Raw genomic sequence first — 27,261 nt, 5'->3', positions numbered from 1 at the left:
GTTTATTGCAATCTCTACCAGATTGGTTGCACACAACAGACATTTGCTTTGTGTAACTTAAGTAGAAAATGAATGCTTTGGAATTAAATCTGCTAGCTTATAGGATAAACAGCAAGAATAGCTGGATAACTCAGGTCCTAAACAGGAAGGAGTCATGGGAAGCCAACAGCAGAGGTGTCTGCTGTCTGGTAAATAGTCCTTACTTGAGTTCAGCCTTGCTTCACTTCTCCTCCCGGATCTGCAGGGTTGAGGGGTGGGGCAGCTGGGGGTAACTGGCAACTCTAGGTCACATGTCCAGACTGCAAAGGACAGTAGATGCCTTCCTCATCTGGCTTTCTTAGTGGGAGGTCATCTCTGTCTCCCAGCAGAATAGACAACCAGGAATGTCCTCCACATAGTTGAGGTTTGGGTTGATGACTACCTCACAATGTCAGCTGTTGAGTGCACAAGTGTTTTAGGATTAAGTACTATTTGCAGCCAAGCCCTGGGATGTACAGATAGATAGGGTTTGCTTCTAGTGACTATGGTGTATTGAGTGAGGCCGTTCTGCGTGGGGTGGGATGGAATGTGTTGCCGAAGCAGCACTCGAGGAGCCCTTCATTGCCACATGGTAACTCCAGGTTGGTCATGAGGACCGAGCAGGTGCCATTTGCTGAGGAATGGACCACAGAAAAGGTAGTGGGATTGAATTGCAGGTGAGAGGTATTGAAATTGCAAGTAGCTTTGATCTGTAGAGCTGACTGGAAAGATCACACTGTGCCAGAATTTGAGACCATGCCTCCAAAAATGTGTCCCAGAGCCCTGCTGCACGTGTGATCTCTTGCAGCGTCCATGTGGGAGTCCCTCTCAGTCACAGCAGTGGTGTGAGGTGCCGAGGACACAGGGGGTCTGACTCCATGGCTGCATATCCAGTCCAGCCTCCTCCCTAGATCCTAGCCACTGAGCTGGAACCAGAGCACAACAGAGAGCATGGCCAGCCGCCTCCCCATACATGCCCCTGTGGGTGTCGCCTCTTTTTAAAATTTAAATTAGAAACAAGCTTATTTAACATGTCAATTCCAGTTCCCTCTCCCTCCTACCCTGCCCCCCCCCCCATCGACCCCCTATCCCATCCCCTTTCTGCTCCTCAGGGAGGGTGAGGCCTTCCATGGGGGATCTTCAAAGTCTGTCATATCATTTGGAGCAGGGCCTAGACCCCCCCCCCCCCGTGTGTCTAGGCTGAGAGAATATCACTTTATGTGGAGTGGGCTCCCAAAGTCCATTCATGTACTAGGATAAATACTGATCCACTACCAGAGGCCCCATAATTTCCCAGGCCTCCTAACTGACACCCACATTCAGCGGGTCTGGATCAGTCCTATGCTGGTTTCCCAGCTATCAGTCTGGGGTCCATGAGCTCCCCCTTGTTCAGGTCAGCTGTTTCTGTGGTTCTCTGCAGCCTGGACTTGACCCCTTTGCTCCTCACTCCCCCGCTCTCTGCAACTGGATTCTAGGAGTTCTGCTCAGTGTTTAGCTGTGGCTGTCTGCTTCTGCCTGTGATTTATTTTATTCTTAACTATTTGTGTATCAGAAGAGGATGTCTGAAACACTGAAGATGGAGTGACAGTCAGCTGTGACTGAGGGTACTGGGGGAACACAGCATGGGCCCTCTGAAAGAGCACAGAGAGTTCTTAACTGCTGGGTCATCTCTCCGGCCCCTCAGAATTGTGGTGGAGGTCAGAGGACAACTTTGTGGAGTCAGTTTCCTCCTTCCATCTTTACTTGGACTCCAGGGCTCAAACTCAGGTTGTCAGCAAGCTCCTTTACCGGCTGAGCTGTCTTACTGGCCTCTGGGTGCCTTTTCCCTGGAGAAAGCACCCAGGACTGCAACCGCAGGCTTATCACACACATTTTCCTCTGATCGGTTGCTAGGTGACACTGCTGAGTGTGGAGATGACTGCACTGAAGGAAGAGAGGGACCGACTCAGAGTGACGTCGGAGGACAAGGAGCCAAAGGAGCAGCTTCAGAAAGCCATCAGGGACCGGGATGAGGCTATTGCAAAGTGAGTGGTGGTGGGTTGTTTACTCTGACTTTAGTTGTAGGGTTTTGTTTCTTGGTGTGTGTGTTCTGTGTAATATATGTATGTGTGATGTATGCATAACTACAAGGCCCCTGTTGCCATCTCCTATAGTGCTGAAGATGCAGGCACATGTGGCCACATCCAGCTTTTCACATGAGTGCTGGGATCTCCATGCAGCAGGTGCTCTTCCTCCATGAACACTCTGCAGCCTCTACTTTATTACATTTTAATAAAATCGAGGTGAATGCTTATTTTTAAAATTCTGGTGCCAGAAAATGGTGGTGAACACCTTTATTCCCAGCACTCGGGAGGCAGAAGCAGGTGGATCTCTGTGAGTTCTGGTCTATAGAGCCAGTTCCAGGACAGCCTCCAAAATAATACAGAGAAACCCTGTCTCGAAAAACCGATAGATAGATAGATAGATAGATAGATAGATAGATAGATAGATAGATAAATGGAAATTCTATCATAAGCCCACCATAGTGTTATATACTTGTATTCCAGAATCCAGGAAGTATAAACAGAAGGATCTCCAGTATAAGCCAGCCTCTACCACAGAGTAAATTGAGAGCAGCCTGGGCTACATGTTCGCTCATGTGCACATGTGCACTCACGCGTGCGCGCGCACACACTCATAAAGACAGGCTTAGTTGCTGTCTCCCACGTCACTCGGTCCCTAGGTAGACAGTGCTAGTGAAGCTTGACTATGTGACCTGACACTCTGCATGTGGGTGTGTTGCCATATTTGTAATACATGTGTTGTGTAGCTAGTTGGGTTTTTGTTTGTATTCTTTTTTAAACGTCAGATGCTACTGTGTGTATTTCCCACTTACAGCTTAGTTTCCCAGTGCCATTATGTGTATCTACCACCTTTTTATTTTTAGTGGTTTTTAAAATTTATTATGAACATTTCTTATGAAGGAAGAAACATAGCAGGAACCCTCACCTACCCATCTGTCAGGTTCAGCACGAGTCATGTGGCTGGGTCTTTGATATATAGCCTCAGATAAAACCCAGTAGGGACTGACTCTGTCCCATCCTCCATAGGTATTTCAGTTTGCTTTCCTAACCAGCACAGGGTTAGAGTTGGCTAATTGGTTGGGTGGGATTTTTTGGTTTTGTGGTGTTTTTTTTTTTTTTTTATGGTAAGGAGTAAGCCCAGGGCCTCATCTTTGCTAGGCAAGTGCTTTGCCAATAAACTATACTCCACTGTGAAAATAATTTCTTAATAATATTAAGCATCTAATTAATGTTCTTAAACCTCTTCCCCCCAGTGCACACACGTTATCCCATAAATGTAATTTTAGTTGTTTAAAATCTGGCTCCATCTCTGAATTCGACACCAGCCTAGTCTACATAGTGAGTTCCAGGACAGTCAGGGCTACACAGAGAAACCCTGTCTCAAAAAACAAGACAAACAAATCTGGCTCATGTATTCACCTGACTGCATTCTGAAATCCTGAAACATTCCCCCTTCCTTTTCCCTCTTAATATTGATTTGGTGAAGAGCAAGACCTTTGTCCTGTACATTTTTATAGTTGGGTTTGATGTCACAGCATTCCACAATTTCTACTTCTCCATTTATTTCCAGTAAGCCAGATTGTTTTCTCAAATACTGTTTTCAAAAAAGAAGTGTATAAATGCAAGTTTTTTGCATTCAACAATTTTACATGGTCCACGTTTTACTAGAAGTTGGTTGTTTGTTATGCGGCTCAGGCTGGCCTCTAACTTGAAATTATTCCCTGGTCTCAACCTCAAGTACTGGGACGCAGGTATGCACCAGGACACAGCCTGCTGATATGATACCCTCGGCCATCCACCCCTTCACTGAGGAGATAAAAGTTGAGGAAAAAGTGTGTTTGCTATTGAATACCCGTCTGTCTACAGAGTTGTTTTTTGTTTAGCTGATTTGTTTGGCTGGTTTTTTGTTTGTTTGTTTGTTTTTGTTTTTGCTTGTTTTCTGAGTCAGGGTTTCTCTGTGTAGCCCTGGCTATCCTGGAACTTGCTTTGTGTATCAGACTGGCTTCATAAGCTTTTCCACCGTGCTCACCAGCGCCACCTTCAGGCCTGCTGATTCTCTGGCCCTGACTTCCTTTCTGCTTGCCCAAAAAGAGAGCTGGTCTAAAGGTGAAGCTGTGGCCTGAACACAAGAGCAGTGTGACACAAGTCAGTTTCTCACCGTCTGCCTTTGGTCTTTCCATCGTCTTCATCCCTTTGTACCGTTCTGTCCGTTTTTTTTCTCTGATAGGCCTTACATTGGATTGTCTGTCCCTTCTGGTTCATTTTCAGGGACTGAGTGTGATATACCTCAGGACCGCTCTTAGCCTGTCTGCGTGTGCCCATGGGATTCCCAGTATGTCTGGTTCTCAGTGCCTGCACGAATTACAATCACCCCGGACCTCCCAAAACAGTTCAGTCTGAATGCTGGGGTGGGCTGCTTCTTCCCCTGGTTATTTAATAGTATCAGGGGACTGGCACGCTCCTCACTAAACTGGGCTGCAGGGACCTCAAGGGATTCCTTATCTCACACAATAGATGAGGTCCAGGAAAGCTGCCAGCAATGTTACCACCTTACAGCTGAAAAGCACTCATGGAAGTTAATCTGACAGGTGAGAAATTGTACCACTGAACCACCAATGTGGATGGATACCAGAAGTTAATCTGAAATTAGCAGTCTGCCTCACAAAAAAAAAATCCCAGTGACTTCATTTATATGAGCAATCCTTCTGGGCATTGGGAGCACTGCTTTTTAAGACTGTGATTGACGTGTTGGTCAGCAGCTTATGGAGCTGCCTCCTGGGTCTGGGGTTGCTTTTGAAGACTCCCTTTTCCCTCTTGCGCTGCAGCACTGCACCTCTGCCCAGGCCCCTGGCATTAGTCAGCACATTCCCCTAGCGCTGGGCTGCTTATGGCGCCATCTGCTGGCAGACACATGGTACCTCCTGAGGCTAGAGCAGCTGGGAGGGGCGCCTGGGGTTTGGGACCCGTCAGGCGAGTCGCGTCCATGGCAACCGCTGCTGTGAGGATTTCTGCTGTTCTCTAACAGCCAATAGCAGTGAGCATGACGGAAGCAACCTGCAGAGTCTGAACCATTGCCTATTGGATAGGCTTGGTCCTATCCCTGTTGCCTGCAGCCGCAGTGGGCAGGGCCGGGATTAGCCCAGAGTTGTCCGGTACTGCCTATAGGGCAATGTGGCGTATGATGCGCCAGTCTGGGGCAGGGTGGGTATGGAGCCAGGTGACTAATTGCTGGGTAGAGGGTAAGAGGGTAAGGAAGGGAGGAAGTATGGTCTGAGCTCTTTACCAGTGAGACTCACCTACTCCTTCCGGCTTTGCTTGGCTAGTGTGTTGTTCTGAGGCCAGAGCAGTGGCCTCTGCAGACCAGGCCTGCAGCTCTGCACGGGTCTGGTTCAGCATGCTTTGAGGCAGCGTGTGCTGATTTGCAGAGGCAGCGCAGTTAACTGCACCCTCCTTTCAACCTACCCCAGTGGGCCCACTTTTTTTTTGCATTGAGCAACTATAATGTAATAATGTTGGAAAGGTGAGCAAAACAGTACCCAAAACATGCAAATTTGAGAATATTGCAGCATATGGGCAAAGTTAGCATTGGTGACATCACCAGACATAATCTGCTGTTATTTCTGTGTGTTATGGGTTGGCACACTAGCAATTTTATTTCACAAAACATGACCTCTTCCTCCCTTGTTCCATCATGATAGACTGTCAGTAAATACCCTGGGTTTTTATTAGTCCCCAGGTTCTGTTGTCTCTTTTATTTTGAAACAGTTCTCCATTTATTGGATACTGGTGTTGCTAAACTGTGGACACCATTATGTGACTTCCTGTGAACATCTTTCTCTTAGCGGTAGTTCCTTTAGTGTGGCTAGTCCTCCCCACAGCAGGAAAGGGTCCCACCCTGCAGTGTGCTCAGACTTGTGGGAAGGGTCAGCAAGCAGCTCCTTTGTGAGAGGCCCTCTGGGCTCTGGTCCTCATGGAAATGCTGTCCTTTTTTTTTTTTTTTTTTTTTTTTTTTTTGGTTTTTCGAGACAGGGTTTCTCTGTAGCTTTGGAGGCTGTCCTGGAACTCACTTTGTAGACCGGGCTGGCCTCGAACTCACAGAGATCTGCCTGCCTCTGCCTCCCGAGTGCTGGGATTAAAGGCGTGCGCCACCAACGCCCGGCAATGCTGTCCTCTTTTAAGCGTTCTGTCTGTTTAGACATGAGAGGTGAGCCCTTGCCACAGCTGGGCTAGGATGCATGTCACAGTCCTTAGAGGGGCATAGTTTCAGTGACCCTGTGGTGCGGGGTCAGCCCCTCTCCTACCCTTAGCCTCCAGGTCTCCCAATGAAGAACCAGATGCCTCTGACACAAGGCGCCGCCCTCACTGTGGTTCATCTGTCTGCAGGAAGAATGCCGTAGAGCTGGAACTTGCCAAGTGCAAGATGGACATGGTGACTCTGAACAGCCAGCTGCTGGATGCCATTCAGCAGAAACTGAACCTCTCACAGCAGCTTGAGGCCTGGCAGGTAAACAGGAACATGAGGCCTGTGTGGGGAGAGCTATGAAGCACCCCTGAACCAACATCTCTGTAAGGGCAGCTTTGAACAGGGGTTCCATAAGCCCAGGTGACCAGGACCCTCCACTCTCACCTGTGGAGTTCCCAGGGAAGAATGTCTTAGAGTGGCCTTGAGACAAAGGTCAGACAGCCTGTCAAGGCTGTGCTACCAGCACGGAGGGGGCCTCCCTCAGCTGCTCACTCTGGTTTGTTTCAAACTAAGGTTGGCCAGGAAGCCCCGTGTGACTGGATGAAACATCACAGCTGGGTTCCACTCAGCAGTCCTCAGGCAGTTGCTGCTCTTCCCTTCTCAATCTGTAGCTTCCTTTTTCCATGGGCACTGCCGGCACAGGTCCTGGAGAAATTGAGTCACTGCGTCCAGCTCTAGGACCACCATCTTCAGGGTCTCCTGACTCCCGACTGCCCCGGGGCTGTGACTCATGGATGAGGTTGGGGTAGGCTGATGTCACGATGTGGGTCTAGTGGTTAAGTCTGTCTTCAGATGGAAAGTCACCTGTGACTTAGAGGTGAGCCAGCCCCACATGGCATGCAGAATAGCAGTGACCATCAGGTCACTGGCTCACTGTCTCCTCCCAGCAGCCACAGCCAGAACGCTGGCTTACCACAGCTGTTCTCTCTTCTCTCCCAACTACAGTTTGCTTCCTCAGGGCTTTTTACTATCTGGCTCCTCTGGTTTCTGATCTAGTGGCCTTTCTCAGTTCCTGTACCAACAGCTCTAGTTGTACACCCCTCCTGCCTTTGAGGTGAGCCTGAGCCTTGCGTCCATTCATCAATTCCCTCTGCCATCTGTGTCCTGCATCTGCCACCTCTCCATGGCCCACTGTGTTGTGTGTCCTGGAACCTGGCCTCATCTCTGTGCAGTGTGATGTGCCATCGAGTCCCAGCCTCCTTTCTCCCATCACTGCCGTGAGTTTGGCAGCTCTGGCAGGACAATGCCACCTTACCATAGATTTTTACCACAGGAGTAGCAGCAGGCATGGGGTCATGACCAGCTTGCGCACACGTGTAAAGTTCCAGAGGTGCTCCATGGAATTCGCTTGATGAATTTGGTTATTTAGAGTATAAAAATGCAGTCTGAAGTGACTTTGCCAGAGAAAACATGACAGCATTGGAAGGATTCTTCGGAAAGGTCTGGCTTTCCTCTTTGGTACTGAGCATACGTCATTGAGTTTGTCCTAAGTGTAGAGTACTATACTAAGATTCCATACTGAGGCTTTGGAAGTAGGAGCCATGTGCTATGTGCTGGGCAGAAATGACACAAGGTTTAATCTGAAGAGTCAAATGGAAAATCAGCCTGGCAGGGAAAGGATGGGGGAGGGGGGCGGCGGCAGCCAGGGAAGGAGTTGAGTGTGGTGGAGTGAGGCCTGTGTGCTCGTTGCAGAGATACTCGGGTTACACCCACAGACCAGAACTTGAGTGAAACAGAGGTTGGGAGTGGGGTCAGGCTCTCTCCAGGTTTGTGCCCTCATCTCCTAAGTGGCTGCTCAGAGCCCATCTTTCCCTGCTGCATGCAGCCTGCCCCAACCTGGCCTCGCCTGCCATGTGGTTGGTTTGTTTTAGGGTCTTTTGTCAGAACTTCTCATATCTCATGGCTAGGTTAAAAGCTGAAGGAGCAGGAAGGTGGTGTGTTTGCTTTCTGGTGATCGCACTGAGCTCCTTATAAACTGTGTTAGCAGCAGAGCCCACTGCCAGGTAGCTTGTTTCTACAGTTAGAATCTAGTGACTAGAAAGGAACTGTTCAAAGCTCTCTTCTGTAAGGCAGGGCAGTGGTAACGTTCTGAGTAACCAGTTAGTTAGAGGGTTCGGTCCATACCCCATGAAGAAGCTAGCAGAGTGGGACTAAGTTGGAACAGCATGTCAGGATGAGAGCCTGGCCGGAGGGGTGAAGGCAGTTCGGTGTGTGGGCATTAGTGACTTACCCTGAAAGTGATTTGAAGTGGGAAATTAGGACACAGGTAGCTTCTTAGGGCCAGGTCATTGGCTAGACAAGCTAAGGTTACTCTGAGTTGACTGAGGGTAGGGTGGCAAGCCAGACCATGGGTATCCAGACAGCCCCATGAGCTAGAATGGGGCTGTTCTGTACCTCAGCCTGGAGACACTGGCTGAGACTGAGTGCTGTATGGCACCTATGTGTCCTGGCATGGTACCAACATTGACCACTGTGTGGCTCCACCAGCCCCAACTGCCCTGCTTACTCATCGCATCCGTCACCTTCACCTTCTGCCCTGACATCGTCACCTCCCTGTCCAACCCCAGGGCCAGGTAAGAGCAGCTGCTTATCCACACCTCTCTCCTCTCTGCAGGATGACATGCACAGGGTCATTGACAGGCAGCTGATGGACACGCACCTGAAGGAACAGAGCCGGCCTGCTGCTGCCTTCTCTAGGGGACACGGCGAAGGACGGGGACAGGAGCCCAGCACCATGGACGGCAAACGGCTCTTCTCCTTCTTCAGGAAAATTTAAGTGGGGAGGAGTCAGACAGTTGAGGATGGGGAGCAGTTGAAAAGGGTCTCTAGTCAGCTGGAGCTGGGCAGCTACCGTGCCTGCCCAGCTGCCCTGGGGCCAGGAGGTTCCAGAACCTACTCCCTTTTGTCAGTGCAGTGGAGACTGAGAAGTAGGGGGCCCGCCTTGTCCTCTGACGGCTGCTCCTACCAAGGGACAGGAATGAACCCTGTCCCCACTGCCCAAGCCAAGCCTCAGCCTGGGCTTCCCCAGGATCCTGTTAGCGAGCAGGGCTCAAGCCACGTCCCGTGCAGCCCATTGACGGGCTCTGCCACTCAGACCCAGCTCATCACAGCCCACCCTAAAGGCTCTGCTGCCTCCTTGGATTTGAACATGGGGACAGAGATTGAGGCCCTCCTGTGCATGCCTCAGGAGGCCTGAGCCTCCACTCCTGCCCTGGCCACGTGCCTGGAGTAAGGGGAGGCACAGTCCCTCACCCATGTGCACACACCTCTGCTGGAGTCCTGTACAGCAGAAGCCCCAGCCTGTAGCTGTGGGGCCTAAGAACTGGGTTACCCAAGCTCCCTTGAGGCCATTCTGTACCCCAGGGAAGGTCCCGTCTTCTGGCTGCTGCCACTCCTCAGCTTCCTCCAGTGCAGGCAGTCCTTACCCTAGTGAGGCCTGGGCCCGGCAGCATTCCCATTGGCCCTCTGTAGGCTTTAGCCTTCCAGACTTTTCTCCCTCATGGGGTAGGGCTGGGAGAGCACTTGTCTTCCACAGCTCCCTCCCACCTCAAATACAACTAGGCCAAGCTGAGCAAGTTCAGGCCATAAAATGGCCTCCAAGGGCAAGGGGAGTAGTTTAACCATCCGCCCACTGAAGGCAGCAGGCAGCGTGAGTGCCACAGGGTGGATGGGGTAAGGCTGCTGGGAGCTTCCAGATACTGCCCACCAGGCCAGCAAGGGACAAGGCCTGCAGCCTGCTGCTTCTGCTCCTTCTGCAGCGGCCACCCCATCTCTGCTGAGGCCCCACTCAGAGGCACTGTGGGCCCTGCCTGCAGCTGCTCACCACTCACTAAGCCTCTGCCCTCAACGGGGAAAGCACAGCAGGGCTGAGCAGAAAGAATGTACTTACAGACATGTACATACCACAGTGCTGTAATTTTGTATGTAGCAACTGTGTAAATACACGTATGGATTTTATAATACACACATAAATCTATAAAGGCATATTTTTAGAAAAACAGCGCACCACTGCTTCTTTTGAAAATAGTCTGAATAAGAATAAAGTGAATTTCTACACAGCTTGTGCCTCAGTTCCTGGGTGTGTGGAGAGTTTTGTTAAACATGCTTTGTGTGTCAAAAGCCACCTCTGTTGCTGTAGAGGGTTAGCATGGGCCCAGGGGGTTATTTGTGAAGGTGGCAGTGTCTTGCTCCACACCCTCCTTCCTGTCCAGCATGGCAGAAAACTTCCAGCAGAAAGAGCTCACTCCTAGTAAAAAGCTTCCGGCTGCACCCTTCCGGCATGTGCAGGGTGGACATGGAGCCTCCCCTGGCATCTTCCTACATGTGCTCTGGGCCCAGAGGGAAGCATCACCCCAAACCATTCATGGGGAGCAAACGTGGCCCTGCCCTTGATGGGCACCTATGTAGCACCTGAGATCAACAAGAGCTGGACCCAACCACGGAAGAAGCCAGGTAGGTACCCAGAGCACAGCTGTAAGGAGAGCAAACACACCCTGAAAGGAAATTTGGCAGCTTGAACCTTTATTTTTAGTATTTTTTTTAAAAAGCATAATTAGAAACTTTCAATACAGAAATAATCCTAGCAAACCATTTAAAAGTTTGTTGTTTGACAGGAGGTTCACATCAGGTCCACCAGGACACCAGTTTAGCCCTGAGTCCCCCACCCCCACCCTTCCCCCACCCCACCCCCACTCATGCATGTAACACTCTGTGGGACAGGCACACTGTTGTCACCAGAATCACCATCACCTGGGCCTTAGCAGGCAAGTGCCAAAAGCCACAGAGGCACCTAACTTGGGCTGGATGCTCCAGGATCACCCTCTTATTGCTTGATTTGGCCAACACCTCTACACTGGCTCCCACATGCTCGGAAGCACATGTGACACCTGCCCCCGCTGTCAGCCAAGATGGTGAAGTCTGCCCCGACTCCCAGCTCACCTGGACCACATGGAGCTGCCTACTGCTTGGCCCTGGAGTGTCCTCCACAGCACCTACCTTCCCTAGGCTCACAGCTCCAAAACCCAGCCTGAAGCTCAGAACCCCAGCTTTGGACAAGTGGAGAGACAGGTGAGAAGCCCCAGTTTTATTGATTAAAAACCCATCCACAGTGTTAACATGGAAAATCTGCAGTAATCTGTGATGATTGTCCAGTCAGGAGAGGAAATCTAATAAAACACTATGGTGTCCAAATCAGTTCTTCCCAGTTACGTGATCCTTTAAGGGAAGGGGGAAGTAATCAAATGTGGATTACCCTGGCTTTTCCTCCAGGGGGGTGGGTGGGTCAATACTGGCTGCCCCCACCCCACTGCCACGTCTTCCCAGTGGCTAAGAAACTTTCCTACCACCTTTATACTAAAACAGGTCTGTCAGTAATGCAAAACCGCCTGTCCCAGCTTGGAGGTGTCTTCCCGGAGTCCAGCAAGCCCTGGATGCACCTGAGGTGCCTGGTGCTACATTACAAACTAGCTCCAGTGGGAGGCCCTTGTGCACACAGGAACAGGGGTGCAAAGCCCTCCTTTCTCATCAAAGGGAGAGCCTGACCCCACAGTGAACAGAAGCCATACATCTTTTCTAAAAATACTGAACCCAAAGTGGAACAGTCACAACTTCTGCTGTTAAGCCAACCAAGTCTCAAGGAAATAAATGAGAAACTCAATGCGTTTGATTGGGCTTCCTTTGGCTGTCTGTTAAAATAGCCTCCATCTCTGAACAAGGGTGCCCTGCCTTCCTGCTGGAACTGAAACATGATGGGTGAGGGAGAAGCCACACAGCTCCCCTGGATTTGTAGCAGAGGCATCCAGAAGGCAGGATAAGAAACCTGTTGGCCAAAAGGGCAGGACTGACTTTCTCTGTGGAACTGCAGGCCTAGGGCCAGCCGAGAGCAGGGCTTGTGAGAAGGCCTGGTTCCCCAGCTTCCAGAGCAGCTGTAGGGCAGGAGCCATGTAGAGTGCACTCCATGGGCCCAGGTTGGCCAAAGACTCAGCTAAGACATGAGGCTGGCTCCTCGGGAAGCTGCCGTCGAGATGGAATAGGAGGGCTTGGGAGGGTCTGTTGCAGCAGGTTGGCAGGAAGGAGGCAAAAGCCAGAGCAGGCTGAGGGTGTGCAGCTGGTTAATGCAATATACACTATATACAAACTGGTTAATCCGTCCGCTCAGCTGGCAGCGTCCTCACCAGGTCCAGGTGCCTCAGCAGGGAGATGGGCACCAGCGGGGAAGGGCAGGCTTGTCCAACACCTTCTTGGCACTCAAGGGGAATGGGGAGGAAGTGCCGATGGCGCCTCCCGATACAAAAAACGTGGAGAGATTCTTTAAATAACGGCACTAAACTGAGACTGTCCCCCGAGGAGCCTCTGAGGGCCTCGGGCTGGGGGAGGGGTGCAGTGCAGTCTCTGCAGTGGACTGGACCATTAGCAGCAGCGTTTCTTTCGTTTACTGTTTTTCGTGAGCTTCACCACATCGTTCTGTTGCTGCTGCTGCTGTTTCGCCAAGTTGTCTTTCTTTGCTCGTAGAACCAGCTCTGTGATACAGTTGAACATCTGGAGAGATGACAGGGCAAGGCTGGCCTGAGACAGTGCAGAGCCCTTGCTGTTTAAGAACTGTGTGTCTGTCCTCAAAACTCTGTGTGTGCGCACGCGCCTCACTGTAACTATGCAACCCAGCCTGGCCTTAAACGCACAATTCTCCTCCCTCCATCTTCCCAGTGCTAGAGTTATATGTGGGTATGTACCATGTGCCCTCAAAACACACCCTAGGACAGCAGTTCTCAGCCTTCCTAATGCTGCGACCCTTTAATGCAGTTCTTCGTGTTGTGACCCTCAACCATTAGGTTATTTTTTGTTGCTATTGTAATTATGAATCCTAATGTAAACATCTGATGTGTGACCCCTGTAAAAGGGTCGTGACCCAGAGGTTGAGAACTGCTGCTTTAGAGGGTTGGGAGAAGGTAGTCAAGAGTTAAAAAGGAATGCTACAGACCACTGCTGTCTTGGGGAAGTCAATCCCCTGGATATCCTCCAGGCTTTTCCTGTATGTGGCTATGTGCGTGTGAGTGCAGTGCCCACAGAAACCAGAGTCAGTTCCCCTGGAGCTAGAGTTGCAGGTGGTTGTAAGCTGCCTGGCATGGATGCTGGAACTGAACTCAGGTCCTCTCTAAGACCATACGACCAATCCCTGAGCCATCTTCCCAGGCCTTTTTAATACAGAGGAAGAACGACAGAACCTCTGACGAGACAAGAGCAGGCTGCTCTGCATGTAGCCCAAAGGAAGCACAGGCTGTCCACCGCCTTGCACCCGGCCACGTGTGTCTAAACCTTTCCCTGGCTACCAGGTCCTGCTGCCAGGACCCAAGGACGCTAAAGCAGCGCCACACCAGACAGAAACGCTGAACTAGGAACTAGGGGCCCAGATGTCCTCAAACCCTGAGGTGAGATGACTCAGTGCTTAGGAGCACCGACTGTGCCATCACTCGGGCCAGGGGTCAGACCACAGCACCCCCATTCCAAGCTGGGCCCGACAAGCACCTCACTCCAGCATCATGGGACCTGATGCCCGCCCTCTTCTAGACCCTGCACATGCAAACTGCATACACTCGCACACAAATCTTACATCGCCATCTGCTGAGCAAGCACAACCCAGCTCACTCCCTGTGTACAGATGAACAAATGAATTACCAAGAGCTAAGTCTCAACTGTGGGTCCTGGCCTGCCTCTGAGGAGCCTGTGTTTCTGATGCAGTGGGAGCCCAACTTCCCTGGCACATCTGGACCCCTCTGGGGCCAGTGAGTGGGCCAAGTGAGGCTTGTAGCAAAAGCTCTAGCTTTTCCCCTCAGAATCACAGCTGTTCTTCAACAGGTGCTGCTCCCAGGTGGACGCTCTGCCCACAAACCCCGGGAACCTCCTAGCAGGAGCCCACTTGAACTCAGAGGCCAGGAAAAAGCAAGTAACCAAGAGCGACAGAGGGTGGTAGTGACAGGCTCAAGGGAGGGCCAAAAGGAAGCAGCTGGAATAGACACTGCTTGGCTCTGGGGTGGGAAAGATCTGGGCTCGACAGCACCTCTCACTGGTTCAGGAACTTGAGTTTTCCTCCATGAAATATGGGATCCACCTCAGGATGCTGAGCAAAGAGGAAAGACTTTAAAGGGCCCCAACATTGGGCACTGAGTAACAGTTGATCACTCAGATGCCTGAGCAAGCCTGGAGGAGGAGAAGGCTGCGGCAGACTGGGGAGGGCAGCTCACGGGCCCTCTCCTGCCCCTCTGCCCGGGGACTGGCACAGCTTACCTCTTCCACGTTGACATTCTCCTTGGCACTGGTCTCAAAGAGCTGGATCCCCATCTGCCCAGCAAACTTGTAGGCATCTTCTGTCTCTACCACCTTCCGCTCAGGGTCGTCATTCTTATTGCCCACTTTAAGACAAAGCACAGTCAGCTACTGCAAGAGCACAGACTGCTCTCCCACATGCCCGCCCTTGGGGTCCAGCCTCACCTAATATTCGGCACACATCGTCACAGTTCTGGTTGATTTCATGAAGCCATCGCTTGACATTGACAAAGGACTCAGCACTAGTGACGTCGTAAACCACAATGACCCCATGGGTCCCCCGATAATACCTGTAGGGCCAAGATGTACATCAGGGTTGGCCCAGGTCAGAGAAGCTGTTACCCTGGGGCCCGCTTGCCAGAGCAGGACAATGGCTGGGAAGGTGAGGGTGCAGGGCCAGGACCAAGTCCTGTACCCAGCCCTGATCACCAGCCAGAGCCCAGCCTGAGCAGCACTGGCTTTGCAGGCCTGTCCCTGGTAGCAGAGCTGAGGGCTGGTCATAGTCTGAGGTAGACCAGGCCTCAAAAGTCACCCTAGGTGACTGAGGGTACCACCGGCTGAAAACTCTTTCAAGCTCTCCTGTTTGTTTTTAAGATTTATTTATTTATTATGTATATAGTGTTCTGCCTGCATGTATCCCTGCAGGCCAGAGGAGGGCACCAGACTTCATTAAGATGGTTGTGAGCCACCGTGTAGTTGCTGGGAATTGAACTCAGGACCTCTGGAAGAACGAGCAGTGCTCTTAAACCCCTGAGCCATCTCTCCAGGCCCTCAAGTTCTCCTTTTGTTAGAATACAGGCAGTTTTTGTGTTTGACATGTTATCACCATGCTGGTTTTAAGCTTTCACACTTCCTCTCAAATCTCGGCATTAAATGTCATGGCTGCACCTTCAAGAAGCCAAAGTGTGCTCCTTTTCCCCTGGCAGGCAGGCGATACTTCTTTTCCTGCTCTTGCCTCGCTGTATCGGTGAGGGAGAGTGCAGAGGCTACACACACATCCAGCAGCTGTAGGAAGGACTCGGCTAAACCTGCAGACCCCAAACCAGCCAGTAGGTCTGCAAGGAAGGAGGGTGCCATCATTCCTCTTTGAACACTGGAACCCAGAAAGCCAGACAGCACCAACAGCACAGGGCCAGAGGAAGCAACACCGTTGGCCCCACCCTAGACACTGCCCGGGCTGTCTCTTGGAGCCTTGTCTCTAAAGCTGTTCCTGGTCACTACGGTCTTAAGACACTGCGACTCCAAACCCCGAGGGCAGGCTGCCCCCATCTGGCTCTACTGACAGCACGTCCCCAGCCTGCATTCCAGATGGCTGCACCAGGATCCATGGTAAGGGGCACCTGCTGTGTAGTCACCTCTGTAGTCGAGACCTACCCAAGGACAAAGGTGAAGCTGGGTCCCATCTCTGAAAGCTGTGGACCCTTGGAAAGGTTATTTGGCTTTCATCCCTACCCTTACCTCAGTTCCCTCAACTATACCACAGGGGTGCTAGTACAGACTTGTGAGGGCGGTTGGGAGGAAGAGGAGGTGACAGATGCCACCCCAAGGCTGCCAACAGTCCACAGACAGCGCTGGGTGCTCTCACTACAGTGTTCCTCCGCAGCAATCTGGAGTCCAGATGAGGGGGCAGAGCCAAGAGAGAGTGGGCAGGGCAAGGCAGCTCCAAGGGCAGAACACAGGCCCTGCCACTCTGCTGCCCCAGCATCCGTCCAGCCCTCCCAGGACACCACACTCATCTGCTGGCTCCTTCCAAGGCTGGGAGCCTGACAGTTCCACTGTCTCAGCTCAGGACCCTGAACCAACCTGGCCTCGGTCCCCTAGCAAACGCTGCCCTGAGCACTAGCCCAGCACACAGCGTAGCTTGGTGTATGCCTCTGGGGCCAGGTATGGCAAACAAGTGCCTCGTAACCTTTCCTTTGACATCACTGCCCTAGCTCCTGCCACTCTGGGACGATACCAGAGCTGCCAGTCTTCTGACCCAATGTCTCACATCCACCGCCTTACTCATATTTGCCAACTTGACCCAGCAAGGCAGCACAACAGTCACTTAGTCCAGTGGCTAGCTGCGGCCTCACCACCCAGGCTGTTTCCTAGCCTGGTGCAAGGCTTCACCCTTCTCTTTCCTCTCCCAACAGCCCCTGAGGGACAGAAAACTGAAGAAGGGTTAAGACAGAGGGATAGCAAAAAGGCTCTTTTAGCACACAAACGGGGTACAGACATTTCCACTCCTACACAGACTGCCACACCTCCAAAACATGCAACTATCTCAAGACCTTCCCTTCTTCACCAGCCACTGTCACAGGGTGATGACTCTCTCCACAGCCCCTTCACAGGCCGCAGAATGGGCCAGGGCAAACCTTGGTTTCCCCAGACATGTAGGCAGACAGGACAATACCTGTGCCTAGGGAGTCTTGGGCTGCGGCACTCGTAACAACCACAGGGTAGAGTACAACACACAAGGCAACCTAACCCTCAGTTGAGTAGCCCTGAGCTTCCTCTGCTCACACCCACCCGCTCAGAGGATTCTGAGGGCCCAGAATGGCCACCTGTGCTTCTATGACAGAACTGGAGACTTTCCACTACAATCCAGAACCATATGCAGGTTCTGTTATCCACCTTGCACGAATTACAACAAGAAGCCCACTTCTAAGATACACCTGTAGCTGGGAGAAATGGTGCACGCCTTCAGTCCCAGCAGAAACAGGTAGATACCTGTGAGCCTGAGGGCAGCCATGGCTACACAGTGAGTCCCTGTCTCAGAAACACACACAGACATGCCTTTATCTGCGAAATGGAGTAACAGCAGCATAGCACACAGAAAGCCAGAAGTGACCTATGAAAGGTCAGAGCAGGAGCCCTGGACTCAAGCCTTAGCACTCAGGCAAATCCTAACTAGAAATCTCAGGGACACAGGCACAGACATTAGGCAGCTTGCCCAAGGACATGCAGAACAGAAATCTAAATCCACACTATTTCACAAACGCCTAAGACCACGTCTCTACAGGGTCAACACTGGAGTGGTTTCCTCCTGTGGGCGGCTGACTTCCACAAAGGCACTGCAAAGGAAGGTGACACGCTCAGCAACGGGTTTCCCAGCTAACAGACTAGGGATGTAGAAGAAGGGCCCACATACCTATGGTCTTCCAGGCCTCCAGAGAGAGAGAGCCATCTCTGAGACGCCAGGGTGGATGACCAGAGACTGCACAGAACTGACACCCACCAAGAACTGTCAGTGGCTCACTGGGCGCCAGGGAAGGACTTGTCACTACTACCCAATGAGACAAATACTACTGCTATTGCCACTGGAAGAGAAAGGAGCTACCAGCAGGTAAAACTGAGTACCCATGAGGCGGGTACACAGTCTGTATCATGTCAGATACCAAGGCCAGGTGCTCAGCCACTGCGTGTCCTTAGTCCTGGTGGCTACCATAGCACACCATGTATCTTCAGGCAGGGAAGGCACAGCTACCACCTCAGCCTTGATTCCTCACACCCAGTGACATTTCTCCACAGTATCACTCTTCAACAATGCCACTCCACTCCACAAAAACGCCTAGGCAGGGCTAACGGCACTCACGTGGAGGTGATGGTGCGGAAGCGCTCTTGCCCCGCCGTGTCCCAGATCTGCAGCTTCACCTTCTCCCCGTTGATCTCCACAGTGCGGATCTTGAAGTCCACTCCGATTGTGGTGATGTAGCTGCCTGTACCAACGCAGCCCATTACTTGGGATAGGGAGCCCTTTGCCCCACCCCACCGCACTCTATGTGCCCCACACAGTCAAGGCCCTAAGGCCCTAGTCCTGAAAAACCTGCTCTAACAGGCCCTCAATACAAGTAAGACAGTTGCAGAAATACACGCCACCAATAAAATGAAAATGGAAGTGACTGGGGAAATAGAGACGGGTTTTATTGGGAAGGCAGGGTAGGGACATGTCAGCTGTGACCTGAGAATATAGCAGACCTATTCATCCTGGGTTTCTCGTTCCTATTTTTATGTTTTAGTTGGAAGGTGACCTGCAAAACTGACTAAGAGGACCCAACACTGCACCTTCCTGGGGGGATGATAGCAAAATATCCACGGTGAGTTTGGAGTCTGGGGGGCTAAGCCCAGGGTAGGAGGCGAATAAGGAGTCAGAGTCAGTCCTCCAGGCTTTGTGCCATTGCTGAGAATTTGTACTGCGCTATGTGTGGGACCGTGAGTTTTCACCAGCACACAGAATGCCGCCACTGACTTCTACAGTCCAGTATGAAGCAGGCTCACAAACACCTGCCTATCCAGAACACAGCAAGAACTCTTTGAAAGGACACAGATGACCATGTGAAGTGTGGCAAGGGCATGGGAAAGGCAGAAATGGAAGAGTAGTTAGCAGGAAAGCTTAACGAAGGTGCTGAGGTGGAGTGACAGCCTACACTGGGACAAGCACCAGAAACCAGGCCGGCATCTGGTACCTCCAGGGCCAGTAGCTCCTCACCCATGAGCAAGCAAAGCAAAACAGAGTCAACACAGCACAAGAAGAAAGCTAGAAACAGGTTCTGAAGACCAGTGGTTCCCAACCAGCATGGCTTTGTTCCCCTGAGGACACTGGGAACATTACCATCTAGAGACAATTTTGGTTGTCACAGTACAACTGGCATCTAGTGGGTGTATCTGGCCCAGAGACACTGTTCCACACCCCAGTTGAGGGCCTGGGTTCAATTCCCAGCACCCACATTGAAACCTGCAACCACAGACATGCATACAGATAAAACATGCAGAGACAGTTAAAAAGACTGAGAACTAGCTGGGTGTTGGTCGTGCGCACCTTTAATCCCAGCACTGGGAGGCAGAGGCAGGTGGATCTCTGAGAGTTCAAGGCCAGCCTAGTCTACAGAGCAAGTTCCAGAACAGGCTCCAGACTATTAAGCAATACAGAGAAACCCTGTCTCGGGAAAAAAAAAAAAAAAAACTGAGAACTGACAGGAGCGCAGATGACCACAGCAGCTTCCTAAAGCAATCGGGAACTGATGGGGTGGCTCAGGTGGGTGAAGGAGTTTGCTGCCAAGCAGGAGGACCAGAGTTCAGTCCCACACAATGGAAGCAGGGAACCAACTCCTAACTGTCCCGATCTACACACACATGCCAAGGTGTGACGGTCTGAATAAGAACGGCCCCCATAGGCTCATGTATTGGAATGCTAAGTTACCAGGGAGTGGAACTCTTTGAAAGGATTTCAAGGATAAGCAGGTATGGCCTTGTTGGAAGAAGTGTGTCACTGGTAGTTTCAAAAGCCCATGCCAGGCCTAGTCAGTGTCGCCCCTCCCACCCCCCCCACCCCCCCACCCCCCGCTTGTGGATCAGGATGTAGCTTTCAGCTACAGTTCGTGCAATGCAGGCTACCATGCTCCCTGCTATGATGAAAATGAACTGACCCTCTGAAACTACTTGGCGTGTTGGGCTGGAGAGATGGCTCAGAAACTAAGCACTGGCTGCTCTTCCAGAGGACCTGAGTTCAATTCCCAGCACCCACATGGTGGCTCACAACCATCTGTGATGAGATCCAGTGTTCTTTTCTGGCCTGCAAGGATACATGCAGGTCGAACACTGTATACACAAATAAATAAATAAATAATAAATAAATAAATAAATAACTCTTTAAAACAACAACTTGACATGTCCCCTTTGCCCTCAGTTTCAATCAAATAGGGTTTTTTTGTTTCTCTGTGTAACAACCCTGGCTGTCCTCAGAACTCACTCTGTAGACCAGGCTGGCTCTGAACTCACAGAGATCTGTTTCCCAAGTGCTGGGATTAAAGGCATGCATCAGTACCTCCTGGCATAAATAAAAGGTTTTTAAAAGGCAATTTGGCGGTACCAAGCAAAGTTTAAACACCTTTAGACCCTGTGACCTAGTAACCTCAGTTCTGTGTGTACAAGAAGAAACAATGTATCCCAGAAATACAGCACTGATTAAAAGAGAAGCAACAGGAGCCATATGGCCTGAGTGGTATTAGTGAAGGCCAGTGCATTCAGACATAAGCAACCCTCCCAGCCATTACAGGATGAAAGGAAGGCAGGGCATGGTAGCGCGCGTGCGTGCGTGCGTGCGTGCGTGCGTGTGTGTGTGTGTGTGTGTGTGTGTGTGTGTGTGTGCGCGCGTGTGTGCATACACATATATATACACATACGTACATACATATATGCCTTTAATCCCACTACTTGGTAAGTGGATCTCTGCAAGTTCAAGGCCAGTCTGGTCTACATAGCAAGTTCCAGGCCAAGCCAGAGATTCATAGGGAGACAGAGTCTAAAAACAACCAGAACAGGGGGAGAGGGGATTGGGGGGGCTGTGGATAGCAAGGCTGGAGCAAGTTTCTGAATAGGTGGGGTCAGGAAGACACCTACACCCCTACACCACACCCTGAACAGAGGCTCCAGAGCAGCAGAGGGGCGGTATGGAAACAACTGTCACTTCTACATCGTGGACATCTTCCTATTAGACATGTACTATCTAGTAAGACTTTAAACTCTTAGCTGTGGGGCACAAATAGAAGTAAGGAACAGCAGGAGTTTCTCACCTCAGTCTCCCACCCCAGTTTTCCTCAGCCAACAACCTTAATGATAAAGTCTCCTGTATCAGATAGAAGCGGTTAAGTTCTGGAATGGGGTAGATTTCAAAACCAAAGCACCCTGGGAAGACTCACCTGAGAAGGTGTTGTCTGCAAATCGTAACAGCAAGCTGCTCTTGCCTACACCTGCAAGAGAGAACGCATAGAGGTGAGCAGCTGGGAGGATCTCCCTTTAGCCCGTCCTTTCTAAGAAGCCCAGGGGGGCCAGAACGCTTCAAGGCTGACCAATCTCCCCACACACCAAGAACATCCCTTCCAGTCAACTGCTGACCTTCTCCTTCATCCTCATGTAAGACAAGCTGCTCTCAAATCCTCTGGGGGAGATGACAGAGGGACTCATGCCCAGGCCCAGTTCTGAGGACCGACCCAGACAAGAGACAAGCAAGAGGAAGGTCAATTGAATGAGACCAGTCCACTGACATCCTCAGTAAGGCCCTTGGGAAACCCCATGCTACTTCAGTAGCTGGAGGAGCCCTTCATTTTATCAGGGCATTCTGCATGTGGGGAAACTAAGGCCACATGATGAGAACCAACAGTCAGTTTGGCTGAATGGGTGAGGCAGGGGTATTGAAGATACATTGCTGTGAATGATTTAATAGAAAGAACTGAACAACCAATAGTTAGGCAGGAGGTGTAGGCGGGACTTCCGGGCAGAGAGAGGGGGAAATAGGAAGAAGAGTCTAGGCACGAGGGAGAGTTGCCAGCCAGTGCCAAGGAAGCAGAGAGATGAGGTATTGAGCCACAAGATGGAACATAGATCTAAAAGTATAGGTTAATCTTAAGTTATAAAAACTAGTTAGAGTCAGGTGGTGGTGGCACACGCCTTTAATCCCAGAACTCAGGAGGCCGAGGCAGGTGGAACTGGATCTCAGCGAGTTCGAGGCCAGTCTGGTCTACAAAGTGAGTTCCAAGACACCCAAGACAATTACACAGAGAAACCCTGTCTCTAAAACAAACAAACAATTTAGGAACAAATCCTAAGATAAGGCCAAGCTTTCATAATTAATAATAAGTCTCCATGTCCTTACTGTGAGCTAGCAGCCCAAAGAAAATCCATCTACACAGTGAGCTTGATGGACACCTACTGGGCTACCACCTATGAGTGCTTGGACCACTGCACTGCACAGCAGCTCCCTCCTGGCTTCCCCTTGACCTCCACACATGTGGCTTTCATTGGCCAGTGCACCTACCTGCCTCCTGTCCTGTCTCCATTACCCAAAGGGGCTACATCAATCAACTGCAGAATAAAAGATGAACACACTCAAGTCTGCATGGGTGGCTCATGGTGCTCCCAGAATTCCACTGTGTCCCCTCAGATGAGGAGACCAGGACTTGAGAATGAGCAGCTGACCTAAGATGTCTCCCGAGGTCAGATAAAGATCCAAATCCAGGCCTGCCAGGCAGCTCTAAACACCTCTCTTGTTTGCTTGCTCCTTCTCTCTTTTTGGGGGGGGGGAGGGAGGGGGCAAGTACCAAGTAGCCAGGCCAGACTTGAACTCACTATGTAGCAGAGGATGGCCTTGAATCTGATTCTTCTGTTAAACCCAGAACTTCATGCATGTGAGGAAAACACCCTACCACCTGAGCTGTAGTCCTAGTCCTTGATGGGGGCACTCTCAGCCCATCAAGGCATGCAAATGACTTTATTTTCCTTGAAAAGCTAGTTGACAATACCAAGGATAACTTAAGTACCCCGGACCCTGTGACCTAGTATCCCCACTTCTGTGGAATTGCTGCAAAAGAACAAACATAATGTATCCCAGTAATGAAGCAGGACTTAAAACGAGAAACAGCCAGGAATCAAAGCACGTTAGTGGATGTCAGCCCATCTTTCTCAGGAACATAAAGTGATAACCAGGATTCTACACCCATCCTTTCTGTTCTGTTCTAACAGAAATGCCTTCAAAGGCACCAGGTCCTAGAACCCCATAAATGTCCTGTGACTGGAAGCAAATTTTAAACATATGTGCCTATCATGAAAACTCACAGTTTGAGTCTAGTTCTCAAAGACAGCGATGGTCTACTCCCCCACCTCAAGCAACCCAGACTGCAAACCACTGCTGTAGACGGTGCTGTACAGTTGTTTCTCTAAAGTAAGCCCAGATACCCTCTCCAGGTCATCGCCGGTGAGCAAATCGGCAGGGACACCCAGAAGAACCTGCTTCTCTGAGAACACCTGGGTCCAGCCTTCCCAAAAGGGTCTGCAGGTGACCTGCTCCCGAGCACACAGCTGCAGCATCCAGGACACCTGTTGCTCAGCTGACAATGCTCTGCTGAGCACCACTTCCTCATTGTTCTGCTATGAGGCTTCCTGTTAAACCCAAGGAGAGCACAAGTTCTGAGCCGGTCCTCATGGTGTTCTGCCTAACACCCCATTGGCCCTGTGGCCTCCTCTGCTTCCTCCTGCAGCCTTCTGGGTCCAGCTTACTCAGCTAAAAGCTCATGTCTGGCCACCAGGCAGTGAGTTCCCCAGGCACTAAGGACCTAGGCCCACCTCCTTCACCCATGCATTCATTCAGTGCTGTGAGCTGAGCCCAGCACCTAACAACTACCAGCTAAACCCCCTCCACAGATTGACACTGAGCAAGTATGAGCCTCAGCGAAAGTCATGCTACATCATGCTAAGACAGCAGCGTTACCAGGTGCCATGAAGAGGCTTTCAAACTTTAGGGGCAGGAGACGGCAGAAGCTTCTTTTTTCCCCCTCAGATGGGGTCTGGCTGGCCTGGAACTTTGCAGAGTAGACCAAGCTGGCCTCAGACACACAGAAAGCCACCTGCCTGTGTTCCCAAGTGCTGGGATTAAAGATGTGCAATACTACACCTGGCCTTTATTAATATTACTAATATTATTAAATTTATCCAAACCTCACATCTGTAATCAGCAAGGCAGAGGTACCATTTGCAGTGACATCAAGGACCTGAAATCCTTGCAGAAAACCACTGATCACAACACGGTCTGCTGCCATAGACCTGATCCCAGCCTCCAGCACTGCTCCCTCCTGACAGGAGGATCAGAAACCACAACATGCCACCTCCTGCATATCCCAGCTGCTATCTACCCTGCAGATGCACCCAACAAAGCAGTGCAGGGACATACTTTCACCACGGAAATGCTTTCTTCTAGCCACCTAGCGCTACGGTCTACTACCCCGCAAGGGGCACGGGCCTCAGCACACTTGTTGCCTCTTGGCTGGCAAGCAATGCCACCCTTGGCCGTTACCCTCTCCTCTGTGTATACTACTTTGGGCCTTCACCCTAGCTTTGTCCCACGGCTTCCCAATTAGGCCACAGAGCCATGGACTTTCTTTGCTTCGGCACCAGCCTGCAGTAAACTCAAGTAAAGCGCTATCGACTTTAATCCTGTCTCAGTGACCACAGCCTCTCGTAAGCTCACACAAGCCATGCCCGCCTCCCAGCTCCAGCCTACTCATCAGTTAAGGGTTTTAACTAGGTCTCTGGTGGCACACTAGCCTCCAGGTTCTAAGAATGAGGGTGACTGGCATCAGTGGGCACCGTTATAAACCAAAGCTCAAGTCAGAACAGCTGAGAAGACAGCATAGAACCTCAGGAACAAAGAAAAGATACCCAAGTTGGGAGAATACATTCCAGAGGTGTACACAGTATGGCCCAGTGGGAAGCATGCACTGAGGGACTACGGCTTGCCAGCCCAACACCACCTGCTCCCACAGTGAACAGAAGACTGACGCCCAGCTTTGCTTCTGAAAACTGTGTGATTTAGGGCGAGTCAGGCAGCTCCGCGAAGCCTTAGTTTCCTTATTTGACAAACCACAGAGGCCATGGGTGAGAATCAGATGAGAAAGTGTCTGAGTCACTTGATACACCTTAGGACGCACACACTCAGGGGGCCCAGGGCAGGCAGGGGATGATGTCAGGCCCTGCTCACCTGCAGCCCATTCTCAACTACCCTGGCTACCATCTCCCACCTTCCTGAGTGTTCAGCTCAGTGTCTGGAGAAATCAAAAGCAAATCATCTCCCTCCACTCCACAGCCTAGGGCTATACATTCATACTAAACTGGGGGCCAGACCACACAGACCCTGACCAAGGAGTCTTCTCCCACACCTGACTTCTGAGGAAAAACAAAAACAAACAAACAAAAACCGCGCGCGCACACACACACACACACACACACACACACACACACACACACACACACACCCATGTAAAATACACTGTAAGAGAGCAAGCCAAAACCATCTCCCGGGTCTCACAGAAAAGCCAACAAGCTACACCTCGTGGCTGAGGTTAACCCTTGAGTTTGGGTAGTAACACTGGCACACACCATCTTGACCACAGCGGGCTGGGGCTGACTTTAAGTCCAAAAGCGTGGTCGCCATGGTGTCAGCCACTCAGAACCAAGGCCAGGGAAGCAAACAAACGCCTAGGCTCTGTCCAAGCTCCAATTCACACAGCTCGCTTGCTTTTGCTTCATTCTCCTATAACCAGTCTTCTGCCTTCCTAACTCCTTCCCAGCCACGGCTACTCTTCCTCCTAGTGAGGCCCTAACTTTTCCCAGCACCTTCCCTCCACCAGACACCACTGAAACTTCAACCATCTTCCACCGGATCAAACCACCAACCACATCCCAACCCAGCTTCTCGGGGGAGACCAAAAACCACTTACTTCCATGACCCATCAATGACACTGCCACCCAACATGCAACATCCCGAGTCTCTGGGGACTTGGTGCTCTATTTCCTTAATGATCCACAGGCCCTACCACCAACCTGACTGCCTCAAGTCATGTGACCCTCTATCCCACACTCAGCTCAAGTCCAATCTATAGACTGGATGCTCCCCAGCCTCCTTGGAAACGTCCGACAGTGCTAGCACCTCAGCTACACTCCCACAAACATCCTGGGACCTGCTTCCCTGAACTCAACGTCACCGGGGAGATCCTCCGCCTGAAACCATTCTGACTTTCCTCGGTGTCCACTCACTGAGCAAATGCATTTTAAGTACTGGGTACCAGAAGCTGCTCTATGAACCAGAGATGGAACGTCTCAAAAGGCGTGCGTGTATGTGGACAAAGCGCTTAAAATGCTGGATGAAGCACCCCCGGGTCTCCCTCTGGTACTACAGTAAGGTTAACAGCAAACACTTGTCCACCCACTGTGTGCCAGGCACTGCTGCCATCACTTCGAGTGCTAACATCAGTCAGGCAGACAGATCTGCCACTATTCCGTTCCACAGACGAGGGAACAGAACCAAGCAAAGACTTAGCAACGACTCTGCAGGAATCGTGTTTATGGCTTGACCTGCCGCACCTCATCTAAACACACAGCAACCCGGAGAGACAGGCCCCGGGAATAGCCCCGTTTCACAGAGGGCTCGGTCTTCACAGGGAGACTCATGCTGACAACACTAAGTTATTTCGGGGTTACTTTACGTCGGGTCAGGCGCTAAGCACTTTTCATACTTGAGCTCACCGAATACTCACAACTCTCCGTTTACCAAGTCCCCACTTCTCAGATGCGGGAACTGAGGCTCGCTCACAAAGGTGAAACAACTTGGCCAAGGTCACGGAGTGAAAAAAGCTTGCCTTCCCGGGACTCGAACCCGCGTCTCTCCAACTCCAGAGATCGCGCGACTTGACCAAGGTCACACGTGAGGCAGGAGCAAGCGCCGGGGCGTGCATCCCGCGCGCTCGGAACCCCGACCCGCCGAGGAGCAGCCCGGAATCCCTGGCTGCGTCCCCGGGGCCTGCGGCCGCCGAGCTCCGTGCCTCCCGCCCCGCGCGGGCCGCGCCTCCCCGCCCGCTCGCCCGCCCGCCCGCCCTCCCCGAGGCCCCCGCGGGCCGCGCCCGGCAGGGCCCGCGCCGCCTCCGGCCCCTGCGGCCCTCACCGCTGTCGCCGATGATGAGCAGCTTGAAGAGGTGGTCATAGTCCCGGGCCATGGCGGGCGGAGGCGGCGCGCGGGCGAGCGGGCGGGGTCGGTACTGGCCTCGCGATCCGCAGCTCCTTCCCGGCTGCTCCGGCAGCGGCGGATCCACT

The 27,261-nt window shown here is 51.5% G+C and overlaps 2 protein-coding genes across 8 annotated transcripts in view; one reads left to right on the top strand and one right to left on the bottom strand.

Moving 5' to 3' along the window:
• Bicdl1 (BICD family like cargo adaptor 1) overlaps positions 1–10,382 on the top strand; it is a 73,018-nt gene extending 62,636 nt beyond the window's left edge. For 5 of the 6 annotated variants that reach the window (XM_040731681.1, XM_040731680.1, XM_040731679.1 and 2 more), the window contains 3 exons: positions 1,912–2,042; positions 6,465–6,585; positions 8,939–10,382. In XM_040731681.1, the coding sequence (XP_040587615.1) occupies positions 1,912–2,042; positions 6,465–6,585; positions 8,939–9,100 (414 nt within the window). In that variant the 3' untranslated portion in view covers positions 9,101–10,382. Of the gene's footprint in view, positions 1–1,911; positions 2,043–6,464; positions 6,586–7,269; positions 7,379–8,938 lie in introns of all 6 variants that reach the window. The other variant, XR_005871077.1, reaches the window with a different exon arrangement.
• Positions 10,383–10,828: 446 nt separating this feature from the next.
• Rab35 (RAB35, member RAS oncogene family) lies at positions 10,829–27,239 on the bottom strand. 2 transcript variants are annotated; one of them, XM_005078982.4, is made up of 6 exons: positions 27,113–27,239; positions 21,324–21,374; positions 18,221–18,344; positions 14,809–14,933; positions 14,605–14,729; positions 10,829–12,861 (listed from the first exon to the last, which is right to left on the bottom strand). In XM_005078982.4, exons 1-6 carry the CDS (start codon positions 27,162–27,164, stop codon positions 12,733–12,735), a joined length of 606 nt encoding a protein of 201 aa, XP_005079039.1. In that variant the 5' UTR covers positions 27,165–27,239; the 3' UTR covers positions 10,829–12,732. The 2 variants fall into 2 exon arrangements, with proteins under 2 accessions (XP_005079039.1, XP_005079040.1); XM_005078983.4 differs by lacking the exon at positions 14,605–14,729 and having other exon boundaries at positions 12,755–12,861.
• Positions 27,240–27,261: the final 22 nt, after the last annotated feature.

This window comes from Mesocricetus auratus, unplaced genomic scaffold (assembly GCF_017639785.1).
Source record: "Mesocricetus auratus isolate SY011 unplaced genomic scaffold, BCM_Maur_2.0 Super-Scaffold_100025, whole genome shotgun sequence".
Lineage (NCBI taxonomy): Eukaryota > Metazoa > Chordata > Mammalia > Rodentia > Cricetidae > Mesocricetus > Mesocricetus auratus.
The sequence above is the reverse complement of the archived record's forward strand: the minus strand, read 5'-3'. Positions and strand labels throughout refer to the sequence as shown.